Source organism: Brienomyrus brachyistius, chromosome 22 (assembly GCF_023856365.1).
Source record: "Brienomyrus brachyistius isolate T26 chromosome 22, BBRACH_0.4, whole genome shotgun sequence".
Classification (NCBI taxonomy): Eukaryota; Metazoa; Chordata; class Actinopteri; order Osteoglossiformes; family Mormyridae; genus Brienomyrus; species Brienomyrus brachyistius.
The window spans coordinates 10,688,981-10,704,223 of NC_064554.1; the positions used below are offsets into that span (position 1 = coordinate 10,688,981).

The window sequence follows — 15,243 nt, forward strand, 5'->3', positions numbered from 1 at the left end:
GGCACTGCCCAAATTACAGCAGGCCTCTCGTTGCAGGGCAGCTACCATTGGTGGCCTGCTTAGCTCTCCGGGGTTACTGGCTCTGGTACTTTGGCAGTGTTAGTTCTGCTTTGTAACACCCCGTTTTTTGTATTCTGTTCCCCTGTCCACTATACATATTGCTTAAATAATTCATAATCAATGTTAGTGGGAAGAGCAAAAACATGTGATATTTTCACTACAGTCCTTCCAGAAACACGGGGGCTGTCGGCCATCCTGTAACCCAGCCGGTGTTTTATGGTCTCCATGCAAATCCAGCTGGAAGAATCTGCAAAACAGGAACATGGTCATCCATAGATGGAAGTCAAAGTGTAAATGCAGGTTTGTTCAGAGGTTCGTCAAGCAGCAACAATGCGTCCAGAAGAATACCAGCCTGGATAAGCTTTAAGGCGTTAGCTGTGTTGCCACACAGATTTCTACTCCTGCCTGATGTGTCAGATTTGAGATGCGTCTTCCGCTGCTCAACCCGCCACAAGCGTAGAAGTAATTTATTTAAATATGCTGTAAAATAGCATATTTGGATCTTGGAACTGCTTTGCTCAACTTATTTACACATTGTACTTTTTATGATTTGCTAAAGAACATTTCCTGAAGCCTTCTATCCTCTCAAAACTAAACACAAAAGCCCATTTTCAAATCACATCTTCTTGTCAAAATCTTTTGTATCTTTGCTCTGCATTCAGATCACATACAAAGCTGGTCCGTACGTCAGCACTCCTGAGCAGTCACTACACACTACAGCAAAACTATAAAACGCTTCCAGTCAGAACTCTTCCTGGAATGTAGAGAAACATTTTACTGTTAGTTGCATAATAAAGTTATAAATAGGTTTGTAAACAGCTGTATGTAAAGCAATACATGTCATTCAGTATTCAACATTCCAAAAAAAGTTATTGTAAAAGACAAATCCAAATAAAATCTACAATACAGTAAATGTTGTACAATTGTCATATATAAAGTCAATGAAGATTTAACCAAGTTGACTGCATTTTCTACAAGGCACTTACTCTCCTGGCCACTAGATGGCAGCCTATGCTTAAAAGCAGCTGCAATTAATTTCTTTCATAGGCAGATGGCTTGAGATGTTTGGACAGGTGATCTACTGGATACCAAAGCAATGCAAAATGTTATAGTCTGTTTTGTTTTTGTTTTGTTTATAAAAGAAATGACCTCCACTCTCAATTGAAATTAAACAAAGTCATTTATGACCCACATCAACTTTTCCCAACAAAGCTAAGCAGGTGGCAGAGAGCATCATATCCAACAAAAATTGGAAACTACTAAATAAGAATCAGCCAAATATATCAAAATTTGAGCACCTAGGAAGAGGCTGATGTTACAGGCTGCTGAACTGAGCATTTTTTCTGTTGTTTGTCTTTCATACTGTCCTTTGCAGTTCCTTAACTTGCATCTTTAATTGCTTCCTGCTCTGGCTATTATCCTACAACCATTGGAAATCTAGGTAATTACGATTCAGCGATTAATGCACTTGATGTTCTAATTCTTGTCCACCAATAGATGTTTGCAGTGTTGATTCACAGGCAGGACCTCGACGGGAACTCAGAAGTGAAACGACAGCTTCTTCATGCTCTTTCTCTGGAGACAGAGTGCTGTACCTGGGCCTCTGCTGCACCATGCTTGGGGAAGGACGAATGGCCGCGAATTCTGGGTGTCCCTTTTCAAATAGAGAGCTCGCTGCGATCTGCATGCTGCTAGAGTTTGAAAAGGCTACCGTCCAAAAAGACAACAGCTCTGAATGACAGACACGACTGAGACTTGGATGTAATAAAACAGAGGTTTTTTGCAGACATGGGGCTGCACACTGACTGGTAGTGGGGAAGTAATCTGGGAGCGATGAGAAAGCTGCAGAGCAGTAGCGTAACCCTCTACACCAGTGATTCCCAACCGGGGGTACGCGTACCCCTAGTGGTACGCGAGCACATTACAGGGGGTACGTGGAAAAAATTTTTATATTTAATTTCCCTGATGATGGGTAAATATTATCAGCCATTCCATTAGCTGTGCCCTGGTATAGAAAGAAAATCTATCTGGGATGTGTTGCTTAATGAATAACAAACCCAGCTTTTATCAATGAAAAGAGCAAAAAAAGACATAAACTATTGAATCATCAACACATTTGACAAAGGGGGTACTTGTGGTATGAGAAAATCTCTCAGGGGGTACACAATTCAAAAAAGGTTGGGAAACACTGCTCTACACAGCGAGGAGAGTAAAGCCTGGCTGCACATACTGTAAGATTATGATGTGATAAAGTCAACTGGCTCCACCTATCCTGTGTTGGCTGGACCCATCTGAAAGGCTCTATTTTTGGTACTTATTCTCTGCTTCACACCCAGTAGGTTAACCATCATACGCAAAACAGCAGCACCTGTGATATTCTGGATGCCCCTGGTCCTGCAAAATGGTGCTTTATTCATTAGCCGGAATATACATTAGACGATGTCTCTTGAGATGGCCGTCCAGGTCATTATGGATCCCACCCATGTGTAGCAGCTGGCGATGGATAGATATTGTATGTTGGAAGCGTCCTTTCACTTTCTTCAAAGAAGACCTGCCTGGATGTAGGAAAACAGGGTTAACCCCATATAACCATATTAGTTTCCATCGCTCAGAGTTCCAGCTTTTCTGCTTTTTACACCAGGATACACATCTGTACGCTTAGCCTAGATTTTCAGTTTAACAGCCCTGGTTTTTTTCTGAGGCTGAGTCACAGAGCTGCTGATTCAGTTGTACTTTTGCAGAGTTTCGTATTTAGTGCTATCCTGTTGACTGTCTTTCCCTATTAATGAGCTTTGACGTGTAAACTCTGCCCCTCTCTGCTGGTGCCAGTTGTCCCGGTTCGGTGGATCCATGTTGTCGTGGGTTTTGAAGCTACAGCCATGAATGAGTTAACTTTTGGTTTCTGTGATTGTGCCTGAACTGCAGGTACATCAGACTCCTTGGCCTTTTTGGACCCTCCTAGCAGACTGGTGTGGCTTGGAAAATGTGTATTTGGATGTAGTGACTGTCAGGCCTGTTACAGATGGACATACTGCTAGCTGGCTGTCAGCCTGCTGTGGCTCTACATCGGCCTGTGCTGCTGTTTTCAGAGCAGGATCCAATCCGAGCTTCACCATGTCAACAGGGGCCATTTTTAATTATTATTTTTGTGTTCCATGAAAGCTGAAATAGAGGATCTGTTCCTTTTTTTTTGGGGGGGGGGCATGTTTTTTGCTGGTATGGCGGTAGAGGCTGTACTTGTTATTGACACTTTTTTGTAATTATTTTTATGACATGGGCATGTAAAAATACCCCCAGAGGCCGGATATGGCCCAGTGGTGGCCTTCTGCCCCCAGGGCCAGCCTTCTGCCCCAAGCTGCACTACATGTATCTTTGTAGTTTCTCTTTGTGACTTGCTGCAAAGTTAAAGTCCTTTTCAATAATGGCACCTCTGTGGTTTCTTCCATTTCTTGTAAACGTGGATAAGCTTTTTTTCTCAGTTCACTTCCAAAAATCATAAAAGAAAAATAAGGTACCAGCAAAATATTTCCCAGTGAAAGCTCCCAAAATCAAAAAGTGAAGCAGATGATAATTTAGCTCTCTGGTATGTACGTTTTTATCAGTTTCGTGACTCCTGTTATTGTAGTGCTGAACTGAAGTATAACTTTTCATACTGAATACTCACATTAGCACTTTGCAAGATATTAAGCAGACTGATGACTTTTTTTCCCCAAAGTATGTGGTTCTTTCTGATTGCTGTAGAACCTCCAGAACCGAACAGCAATGCAGAAGTTCTTGGTTAGTCAGATGGTGGCCTAAGCTCAAAGGCCAGATTCCTTCATACCGGCTTATCTCTGATATGTTCCTTTCTGTCAGCAACACACAGTTAAGGTGCTTGTCATTGTTGGTCTGTTAAGATTCTTAGAATTCCTGCCATAATTCCGTGCTTCCTCTGCAGATCCAGGGAACTGGACTCAGTAGAAGCTTCCACCTTGTTTCTAAGTGGTAACGCTCAGAATATAACCTCCCAAAAGTCTAGACTCTAGTGCAGCGGTCACTAACAGTCGGACCACGGTCTGAGTCCAGACCCGGAAGCTGAAATCGTGTGTATAAAGTCAAAGTTTGTATTATATAACATATTGGATATATAAACATAGTTTATTGGTGATTTCATGTTCGTTGAAGTTTCTGCTTTTTAACAACTGTATAAAGTGATGTTATTTGTTATATAAGTCAAATCAGGTGAAACAGAAAATGTACGTTTTCAGCAAGCATCTGGCATTACACTCACGCATTCACACTCGCGCAGAAAATCTTACGGCAAATCTGTAGTATTCCATTTTAAACCTAAAATTAGCTAAGTCAGAAGTGTATTTACACAGTTAAATACAAAAGCAGACTACTTACAAGGTAAGTGTGTAACTGTTACATATGTGCGCAGACAACTCAAATTGAAAATCTCACTCCGCCAGCTGGCCGAAGTTCTATGTCACGTGACGATAAATATTGTCGAAACGTTTTTGAATTGTACTGAATTAATTTGCTTTGACAGTCAGGTACTGATTAAATGCAATGTTGAAACAACTAATAGGCTATTTAAATATATATATCACACTAGATAATTAGACATTACGATCTTCCAGACTCGCTTCAGGAAAATTTCTCTAACTGGACCTCTTAAAATTTTAGTTGAATACCCCTGGTATAGAAGCACCAAAGAGAACGACCCCCCTCCCCATAAGCCCCAGTCCCATTCAGGAATGTCTTTTAACAAGTTAACGTAATTTGATATTTAATGTATTTAATATGACTGGATATCGTTCTTTCTAATATGCTAGTAGCTGAAAAGCTCATGTCGTGTTTTTGCCTATAACACCTACATTTCATGCCACCGATCGGCTCCATGTCTTTCCGCTGTGACGTCAAATGTGCCATCGCCCAAGAGTGTGTAGCACTTGATTTGTCCCTGCTTATCAAAGCATCTTCTAGTGGTTTAGCTTTTCTCAGCGAGCCTAATTTTCAGGGCAGGGAAAGGATCTTAATGTTACACGCATCATTCATGTAACAGTGTTGCAAGTTTAATTGTTTCATCACACAGACGTTTTCTTTTTATTGTCATAATATATTTGACTAACTCATTTACATCCGTTCTTGCTATTTTGCTAATAATTGCAATTGTATTCACATGCTCCCAATGGGATACTAAACACAAATGTTTGGTGTTCTATGTTATTGCAAAGATGTTACTAATTAAAAAGCCCCCAATGAGACTGCTGTTTCACAGCAGATTCAGTGAAAATGACCAGTTTGTTTTTTTGTATTAATTATGAGCCTCTTTCCCGCTTTCCCAGCCTGACCTGCTCCTAACTGCCAGCTGTCTGCCACGCGTTTGAAACCTTTGCACTGGTTACCTTTCCACTTTGAACACATTTGCATTGGCCAGTAGTTTTGTCTGATTGCACGCTGTGGACCCCCCAGGTTTGTTTTGTTTTTTGTTTGTTTGTCCAGAAGAAGCTCTTATCATCTTTGACTTCTGTTACCTAATAATATATAATCAACAATAATAGCATATGACTGTCATAGCAAATTTTTGCTGTTCTTTGGTGGTCAGAGTGCGCAGATTCTCCGGTGTCCTGCGCGAGGAGTGAAGGTGAAATGGATTAAAAAAAATAAAAAATCCTGGAGATTTTTTGGCCACACCCTGACTATCAAATGAAAAACGACAAGCCCCACTCCCGAAGATCGCCTTCACTGTGTCCGTACTGCATGTAACCTCATTGCTGGTAGATTTGTGACACCTGTATGAGGCGAGTGTGATGTTCGATCGATTTGCTTTTTTATTTGTCGTTACTTAACCTGAGAATTTCTGTTCCAAACCATGGCGGTGTGGTGTCACACGCCAGGGCTGCGGGTCCGGCTCAGTGGAAATGTGAGCTTCAGAGAAGCAAACCGCTTTCTGCGTGGCAGATAAAAATGCCCACCGCTAATAAGTGGAAGGACTTTAATATCCTCAAAGCCTCCGAAAGGCCAAAAGTCAAAGACCAGAATAAGGTGCTACTGTCGAATGACATGTGAATGTATTTCTGTTTTGCTGAAAGATTAAATATACGCAAAAAAATGTTTTTGTGAATCGTGTTGGATACCCTTCTATCTTCGAACCGCTGGTCAGGGTCACTGGAGGCCCGGAGCCCCCGCCCCCCTCAGGGGGGTACAGGGCTAGGGGGTTCTTGGGTAGGATCATGTCTTTATATTTTTTCTGTAATCCCTAAAGTGCGATTTGATATATTTCCCTTCGTCTTTGAAAAAGCCAGAGTCTTCTTCACGTTCCTAGTGGAACATGCATAACCTCGATTCCAAGTTTCTTTCAGTGAAACAGGAAAAAAAAATTAAACAAAAGCATGTAAATGTTTCACTCTTCAGTAGCGCTGGCAGAAAAGTTAAAGGACAATTAAAAACACACACACGCAGAAAATAATACCTTTGATTTGGATATTTTATGTTAATGTCATATAGACAGAAGGCGACTGTTACAGAAAATAACTCTGATGCATGACACTACAGTATTGTTCTGAATAATGGTGTAATAATAATGCGGTACTAAGCAATACACAAATGTAACTGTAAATATGCAGAAAACAGAAAAGTGTGAAACAGTGATTATAGCTTTGTGGTCCCAGTGCATAGATTCGGAGCTCAACCCAATCTGGGTAACAGTCATTAGCAGATAAAAACAAACAATGTTTAAAAAGATAAACCAATACCCAAATTTTGAAGGAACTGCGTGTGTCCAATAATTTATGTTGGAACAGCATTCATATAAATTAGAGAATTTTGTAACAGTGTAATTTTGGATTTTTGAATGAAGTGGAAATGGGCTTGCTTTGCGAATGTAGCTGAAAGTCCTCATTTAGTTGGAACTGGATTTTGTAAAGAAGGCAGGTCAGTGATCTTCACCTGTGTCTGATTGTCTTGGCAGCAGAAATGGATAAAACGCAAACAGCTGAGGTCAGAGAGAGTGAACAAAAGTGCAGTCCAGCGGACTGGAATTCAGAAAAACACTAGGCAGGAATGGTTTTAAAAAAACTCTTAGAAGAGAGTCAAAATTAACAAAAAACAGGAATAGAATGATTTGCAGGATCTAGTTAAATATGTATATATATATGTGATATACTTGTTTATTTTTTCCACAGCATAGACTGAAATGTCCCTAGAGGGACTCAGCAGTCATGAAAATGTTCACTGGTGATGTCTCGAAGGTCGGTGCCGCTTGTGGTCGCTGGGCTCATGCAGGTGATGTTGTTGTAGACGGTGACCATAGTGTGAGGCTCCTCCCCCTCTGCCAGGACCTCCACTTGCCGGGGCACCACATGGGGTTTGCTGAGGATGTAGCCTCTCAGGGCTTTTATGCTGCAGTCGCATCTCCAGCGGTTGCCTGACAACCACAGCTGACCTAGGCCATCGGGAAACTCTGCTGGAAGGTTGATCAGGGCGTTGTTATTCAGGTTCAGGTAGCGAAGCCTGGGCAGAAGCTGCAGGGTGCCGTTTTGCAAAGATTCAAGTTGGTTACCAGAGATGTCCAACCAAGAGAGATGCTGCAACGGATGAAGAGCTTCCAAAGGGATCTGGCCAATCAGGTTTCCCGACAGCAGCAGGTAATCCAAGTTCTTCAGGCCATAGAAAGTATGGGAGGACAGCGTCTCCAGCTTGTTGTACCTCAGGTCCAGCTGTTGGAGGCCCTGAAGCTCCACAAAACTTTGGCGCTCCACCACGGAAATGTTGTTTTGTTGAAGGAAGAGGCGGCGAAGTCCTGTTAGTCCAATAAATGCTTGGGTAGTAACCCTAGTGAGGCAACTCTTGTCCAGGTGGAGGCTGTGGAGTTTGGAAAGGCCTTTGAAGACTTGGTCTGGCAGACTTTGGAAACAGCTTCCAGAAAGGTTTATCACAGCCACATGGGATAATCCTGCGAAGGCACCCATGCGAGCCTCGAACACCAGGTTGTGCTCCAGCTCCAGGACCTCTAGGTGGCCCAGGCCTTCGAATGTTCTCTCCCCAAGGATGCGGATCTTGTTGTGGCTGAGACGCAACTCTTCCAGGTACTGTAGGTCACGGAACGTTCTTGGCCGTAGACTGACAATGGAGTTGTTAGAGAGCCGTAGGACATGGAGACTGTGTAGACCCAGAAATGTTTCGTCGTGAAGGGCGTAAAGTCGATTGTTGGTGAGGTCTAACCAGCGCAGGGACTTCAAGCCAAGAAACGCTCGGGGGGCCACAGTGGAAATCTGATTTTGGGCCAGGTAGAGCTTCTGCAGCTTCGGCAGCTTAAGGAAGATGTTGGCCTTGATGACCTTTAGGGAATTTCCTGTGAGGTCCAGTTCCCTCAGTTCAGCCAGGTTGTGGAAGAGCTGTGGCTGCAGGTAGGCCAGCCGGTTCCCCGCCAGTACCAGTTCCCTGAGATTGTGCAGGTCCTGGAAAACATTCTCGGGCAGCACAACCAGAGAATTCCAGCCAAGATTGAGCAGCCACATGCTGGTGAGGCCAGCGAACGATCTTTCCTCAATGCGCAACAGCTGATTGTTGTGAAGGCTGAGAGAAGCTAAGTTGGGGGTGTTCTGGAAGAGGGGGGCGGGGATGTACCGTAGTCGGTTGCGTTCCAGGTGTAGGTATGCCAATGAGCGCAAGCCTCTGAACGCCTGGGGGTCAACGGTGGACAGCTGGCCGCTTTGCAGATTCAGAAAATCCAGCTCGCTGAGGTCCCTGAAGGCCCCAGAAGGCAGAGCGGTGAACAAGTTTCCATCGAGCCACAGTGAGCACGACGACGGCGGCACGTCGGCAGGAATCTGCGTGAGGTTGCGGGCGCTGCAGTACACGCTGAGGTCCGAGCTGTAGTCATCATGCATGCAACTGCAGCTCTTGGAACATGCAATAGGCTTTTCCGTGGTGGGGCCACCTTCCAGGGCGCCAGTCAGCAGCACATGGAGCGCTCCGAGTGCCCACAATGGCAGCAGTACAGATGGGGGCATCCCAGCGGGGGGGGGCAGGGCAGGCTCTGCACCAATAAGTACCAAGATCACACACCAGTAATCATCTAGCAATGAAGGGCTCTGTTCATTTTCTCAGTCAATAATACTTATGAAACAGTCACACTTCAGGACACATATTTTCTAAAATTTTAGGTCTTTAGCTATTATATAGCTATTATATATAGGATAAACAGTTAGATTTTTACACTTTAAAGTCAAGTTATTAAAATAGTAAAATGGTAAAGGTAGGACTTCGCATCTTAACAAATGACATGTTTGCACAGAGCTTGTTAGGTTTGGCGTAACAGAAATTGGTCACAAATTAAAATGCCCAATATGCCCATTCAGGAAATTTCCACCAGCTACAAACACGTTTCTGCCGTACTACAGACTCACAGCTCACTTACTGCAAATAACAAAAGAATTACCATTTTATGCTTTGATGTTCTTTTATTTGGATATTTATTTGTATTTTTACAAATACAAAGATAAAAGAAAGAACTTCATCATGAAAAATTTCTCAACACTAAGTGCACTTCTAAAATGTCTCTGAAGTATTTAGGAGTAACAAGCCCTTTACATGAAAACGTTGTGCGTGTTTCTTACCTGTTGTTTGAAGTCTTTTCCACAGTCTGGAGCAGATGACCAGGCAGCGAATGACTGACTGGGATGGTGCAGGAGGAACATACCAGACTCTCCTGCCTTCTGTCCCCGTCCTGCCAAAAGGCGAAGCCCAACCCCACTGAAGTACAGTTATTACAAAGTTAACCTTTTCACTTCCTCATGTGAAGGTGGCACCTTCTACGGTTTGCTGCTACTTCTGTCTCAGCAGCTATGCTGCTGCATCTGTCAGACGCTTATATATTTTTATATTGTAAGTAAAATCATAAAAACCATAAAATAAACCATCATTAGATCTTTCAATTTTGACCAGTAACATTTAAATATGAAAAAAAAACAATTACAAGAATTAAGTCTTCACCTAAAGTCACTGGTTTTATACTTACCAGTTCCCATATATATTATTGCAACAATTCACAACCCCCAGTATACAGAGAGTACTACCTAGTTCATAGGTAGTACATAAGAGATCCAGTTTAATTTCCAGACCACGTTTGCATTACACTTACTGAACACACTCCTTTATTTAAAGCAATGTATGAGTGTGGATCAGAGAACGGGCCTGGACCTGGGCCTAGGGGCCTCGCTCTAGGGCCCCACTGTGTCTCTGAAGCGATTGGGGTTAGGGGCCTCGCTCTAGGGCCCCACTGTGTCTCTGAAGCGATTGGGGTTAGGGACCTCGCTCTAGGGCCCCACTGTGTCTCTGAAGCGATTGGGGTTAGGGGCCTCGCTCTAGGGCCCCACTGTGTCTCTGAAGCGATTGGGGTTAGGGGCCTCGCTCTAGGGCCCCACTGTGTCTCTGAAGCGATTGGGGTTAGGGGCCTCGCTCTAGGGCCCCACTGTGTCTCTGAAGCGATTGGGGTTAGGGGCCTCGCTCCAGGGCCCCACTGTGTCTCTGAAGAGATTGGGGTTAGGGACCTCGCTCTAGGGCCCCACTGTGTTTCTGAAACGATTGGGGTCAGGGACCTCGCTCTAGGGCCCCACTATGTCTCTAAAGCGATTGGGGTTAGGGGCCTTGCTCAAGGGCCCGACCTTGTCTCTGAAGCGATTGGGAATAACACATTCTCCACTTCACTATCTTTCAGTACTTTTGAGATTCCTGCAATTCTGCATAGAAATTCTGACTTCATTCTGGAAGGATGGTGTTGATACAAATGTCTCGTTGTAATGAATTGTACTTCACTACCCCTTTAATTCTGAGGGCAAGGATTATTCTCTGCAAACCAAAATATTTGCATATTTCAGTAATCCATTTTCCTGCAGTCAGCAGGGTATCCCTCGACTTTACACAGAAAAACTGTACAGAAAGTAATTTGCCTGTCTTACTTTCATCTGTATCAGTCTGCTTTTTTCATATATAACATAGTTACATTAAACTCCAAAGAAAAGTTTAGGGTTGTGAACAGGTTGCAAAACAAAAAAATTGTAGTAAAAAAAAGCATCATTATTTTTAGTCTGAAAAGAATGAAAAGGTTGAATTGATTTTTAAAGTACAAATTAATCCAGTAATCTTTTAGTGTATTGAATTACATGAAGTCCTTTCACTTGATTTGTTCCGTGGAAATTGCAGAGCTGAATGAGTTCCAACATTCATCCATGTCCAGAGAAGCGAGTCTGTAATGACATTCGCTGACTTTTTGGCCGCGCTTTCGGAGATTTTGTTGGACTTTGAAACATTGTTCTGGATAAAGAAGCTAAATAATCCCATGCATTTCAAAATCAGCTGGAACTGGATCAGCAATTGTTCTGCATGACATATGGGTTATATGCACAGTAGATGTACGCACATTCATTTATCAATATTTGCTCACAAACAACATTTGTTTCTTTTAAATCTTGAGATATTTAATTTTTTTTCAAACATTAACCAGTTAGAATACTTGCCCCAGAGTCCAAAGACCTTCAGAAATTCTGAACATTGACACTCAGCGGAATAGTGCTACTTCATACGTCCCTGTAGGGACATTGTCTTTTCACCTGCCCCCTCCTGTTCTCCATGAGACACACAGACAATTAAGCAGGCATCATAGCGCAGGATCAGCCAGCACGGGGGCGCCCTGGAGCGACTGGGGGCCTCACTGAGAGCCCAGTGGCGGCATCAATCTGCAGGCCGAGGCGTTTGAGCTGCGGTCATTTGGCCGCCGGCACTGACTGCAAAGCTACTGAGCCACACGCTGCTTTCAGCATGCAATCTCAGCATGTAAATCTCTATATAAAAATAACAGGGAATGTTCAAGAATAAATGTTTCCTACTAAGTTTAACACAGTGCTTTTTTGTCCATTCATTCATTCCGTAATTTCCTACACCCACTTGTCCTGTGCAGATCCGTGGAGGTCGAGGGGATAAGCAAAGTGAATCGCGACATAAGTATGCTTTCTGCCTATATAAATGATATAAATATGCTTGCTGAAAAAAGTGGAATTTCATGAATGTATTTATACAGACCTATAAGGTTTACATAGGGAAAAACATTCAGTGCATTTTAATTTCTACATCTTGCACATAGACTAAGCATTATATCTAACAACAATGATAATAAATTATATAATGTCGATATAGTCAGGAATTGAACTAACTGTTACTCAAGTACACATTTGTGATATAAAGGTTAAATTGTGTGGTAAATACTTGTAACAGTGCCTCTGTGTTTGTGACCAGAACCTTGCTGGTTCAAGCCCAACCGCAGCACGTCTGTGGGTGCTTGAGCAAGGCCCATAGCACAGCCAGCGCACTCTTACCTACAGAGAGCAAGGTAGGGGATACGTAAAGAGAATGTTCCCATGGGGTCAATAAAGTACCAATTACTATTAAAACAGTGCATGTCAAGGTCTGGCAAATATTAGACAGTAAGCTAACATTCAGTACTCATAGTTGATGTAGGAAGCTCACAGTCAGCCATGGTGAGTACCTTTTGAGAGGCTCTGGGGAGGGAGAAACCATTAACTACTGTCGGCCATGGGGAGTAGCTACCTAGAGGGTCTGAGGAGGGAGAAACCAATAACCACTGTCGGCCATGGGGAGTAGCTACCAAGAGGGTCTGAGGAGGGAGAAACCAATAACCACTGTCGGCCATGGGGAGTAGCTACCTAGAGGGTCTAAGGAGGGAGAAACCAATAACCACTGTCGGCCATGGGGAGTAGCTACCAAGAGGGTCTGACGAGGGAGAAACCATTAATGAGGGTGTTGGGCAGCTAAGACTCATCAATGCAACATGTGAAAGAAGGCTATCCTGTGTGGTACAAACCAACAAAGGGACTCCTATGAGTCTGATCTGTTACTACACAGCTCCATACGCAGCACAGCCCAATGCAGTCTGTGTCATGACACGTTTCTCCCATAAAAAGCCCTGAAATTACCTGTGATTTCTGCCAGAGTAGCCTTTTTGTTCACGACCATCTGGAGCTCTCAGGTCTATGATGGAGGCAATCATGGAGTACCCAGGGATGGAGAGAAGGAAGAGAAGGCGAGGCTACGAGAATATGGTCTGTTTGGAGAACAATCATACATGCATATAATATATCATCTACGAATGTAGGACCAGAGTGACTCATGAGAAACAAATTGGAATCAAACACATTCAACATAAACAGAGGACTTTCAAAATATATCTCAAGTTGTTTGAATTCACAGCACAAAAAAAGCATATTAGAATTGTCAACAATGGATTCTTCAGAGAGGATTTCCTACCCCAGGTTTTTCATACATATTTAATAACTTGTGTTCCTGACCTTCTATGGTTGACCTCAGGGTCTTGTTCCTTTTAATATCCTTTTCATTTCTTTTGCCGAAATCTGTTTTTCCAGCTGTGTACCGGGATCTTGAACAAGTTGTAACAAGACGCACTATAAAGCAAAACACAAGAAATCATCAGGTAGAAAAGCCCATTACCTCAAAACAGCTAGGAAAACATGTCAGGATAAAAACATGTTCCACTAGGATTGTCGGTATTGCAAGTGCTGTCATGCAGTTGGCAGATGCCCAGAACACAACCATTAAAGACGCTTCCTGGACATTTCATCTGTGCTGCAGAGGAAAGAGCAAAAATGGAATTCTCTCTGACCATAGTGTAAGGGAAGATGCATTGAAAGAAATGGTTCTCTGCTAGCAGAACTTGGTGTAGAGATTAAACACAGGTTTAAAAAATGCTGTTTACTTTCACAATACATGTTAAGTCTCACTCTAGACGTTTCTCATATATGGTTCCTTGATGGTGGATGGAGTTATCAAATCACATCTGGTCATCAGATTCGATCTTAACCTTCAAGAAACAGCTCAACAGCCACCCTCTCCTGATAATATCACAGCAGCTATCTTTGCACCACTGTCCTGTACACCTGTACAGCCCTCTTTGGAAGTCGAGTTCCTTAACCATTTTGTAAAGAGCTGACCTTGTACTTATCATATATTCTTTATTACACATACAAAATGTGCTCTTCCATCTGGCTTGCATCCTTTGCAGCTGGCATCTTTATTCAACTACTGCAGACATTAGTAACTGTTGCTATGTAAATAAATGTGGCTGGGGGTGTTTTGGGGCTGGCCATGGTGAAAGCTTGCAGGATGTGGGAAGACAAAATGACTCAAAGAGGTCAGCAAGTCGCTGCCTGCAAGATTCTTCTTGTCTGCTGTGAGTGTATAGTTCCTGCTTATTATTGTAATATCCATCTATTTTCTGTGCCCACTTGTCCTATGCATGGTCACTGGCGTCCAGAGTCTATTGACACAACTTAGGGAACAACCCAGGATGGGGCACCGATCCATCGCAGGGCACACTCACACACCAGTCACACATATGCAGAATTGAGCATCTCCAATTCACTATAGCCTGTTTTTGGACTGTGGGGGGGAGCACTCAAAGTGCGCACACATAGAGCCAGGGTGGAGATAAAAATGGTGGTCCCAGAGGCACGAGGCAACAGGGCTAAGCACTGCACCACCATGTCGCCCCACATCATCATCATCATCATCATCATCACTGAGTACTTTATCATGAAGTATTTCTAGTTTTCTGTGCTTTCTTTGCCATTAGCGAAATGTGATTACTGCAAAAGCGATTCTCAGCTTACGTGCAGATTCCACCCTAAAGCAATGCACTGCCTGGAAAGACTGAGCTTCCAGTAAAAAGTATCTGCTGATCCACTGCAAGCAGAAAAACTGGAAAGTCAGCAAAATAGGATGTTCAGCAGCAATTTCATCCCTTGCAGGAAACTGGAGATCAAAGCTTGCTTAGTATTTGTGGCAAAAGGTTTTTCATTCAGTACTAACATTTGTCCTGTCATTGCTAGAGGAAGATTAATGCCTTTGGACTGCTAGTCGATTGGTACACTTCAAATAAAATAGATTTTATGGACGACAGGAATCCAAGCCTTTTAATAAGACCTGGCACCCTGATTGTGTGTGTTACATTCATCCCCGTATTTGTGAGGTAGCATGAGAATGCCTTTGATCTGTTTGGGGGGTGGGTCTGATATATGGGACTTCTCCTTCTTTTGTGGGCTATGTGACTCTTCTTGCAGTCCTGACATCTGTGTCTTAGGTGGCGACCGAAACTGGCGAGACGAC

At 43.1% G+C, this 15,243-nt stretch overlaps 1 protein-coding gene and 1 long non-coding RNA gene across 2 annotated transcripts; both read right to left on the bottom strand.

The window, feature by feature from the left end:
• Positions 1-84: 84 nt before the first annotated feature.
• LOC125717755 (uncharacterized) lies at positions 85-4,509 on the bottom strand. The gene is made up of 3 exons (XR_007384607.1): positions 4,447-4,509; positions 2,429-2,615; positions 85-307 (listed from the first exon to the last, which is right to left on the bottom strand). It is a non-coding gene; the product is annotated as an uncharacterized LOC125717755 (long non-coding RNA).
• Positions 4,510-6,514: 2,005 nt separating this feature from the next.
• On the bottom strand, positions 6,515-9,808 carry igfals (insulin-like growth factor binding protein, acid labile subunit). Its single transcript, XM_048990989.1, has 2 exons — positions 9,666-9,808; positions 6,515-9,085 (listed from the first exon to the last, which is right to left on the bottom strand). The coding sequence occupies exon 2, from the start codon at positions 9,057-9,059 to the stop codon at positions 7,257-7,259; it is 1,803 nt and encodes a 600-aa protein (XP_048846946.1). The 5' UTR covers positions 9,060-9,085; positions 9,666-9,808; the 3' UTR covers positions 6,515-7,256.
• Between the last annotated feature and the right edge of the window lie 5,435 nt (positions 9,809-15,243).

Coding starts and splice junctions, on each gene's coding strand:
- igfals (XM_048990989.1), bottom strand. CDS start 9,059: ATGCCCCCATCTGTACTGCTGCCATTGTGGGCACTCGGAGCGCTCCAT.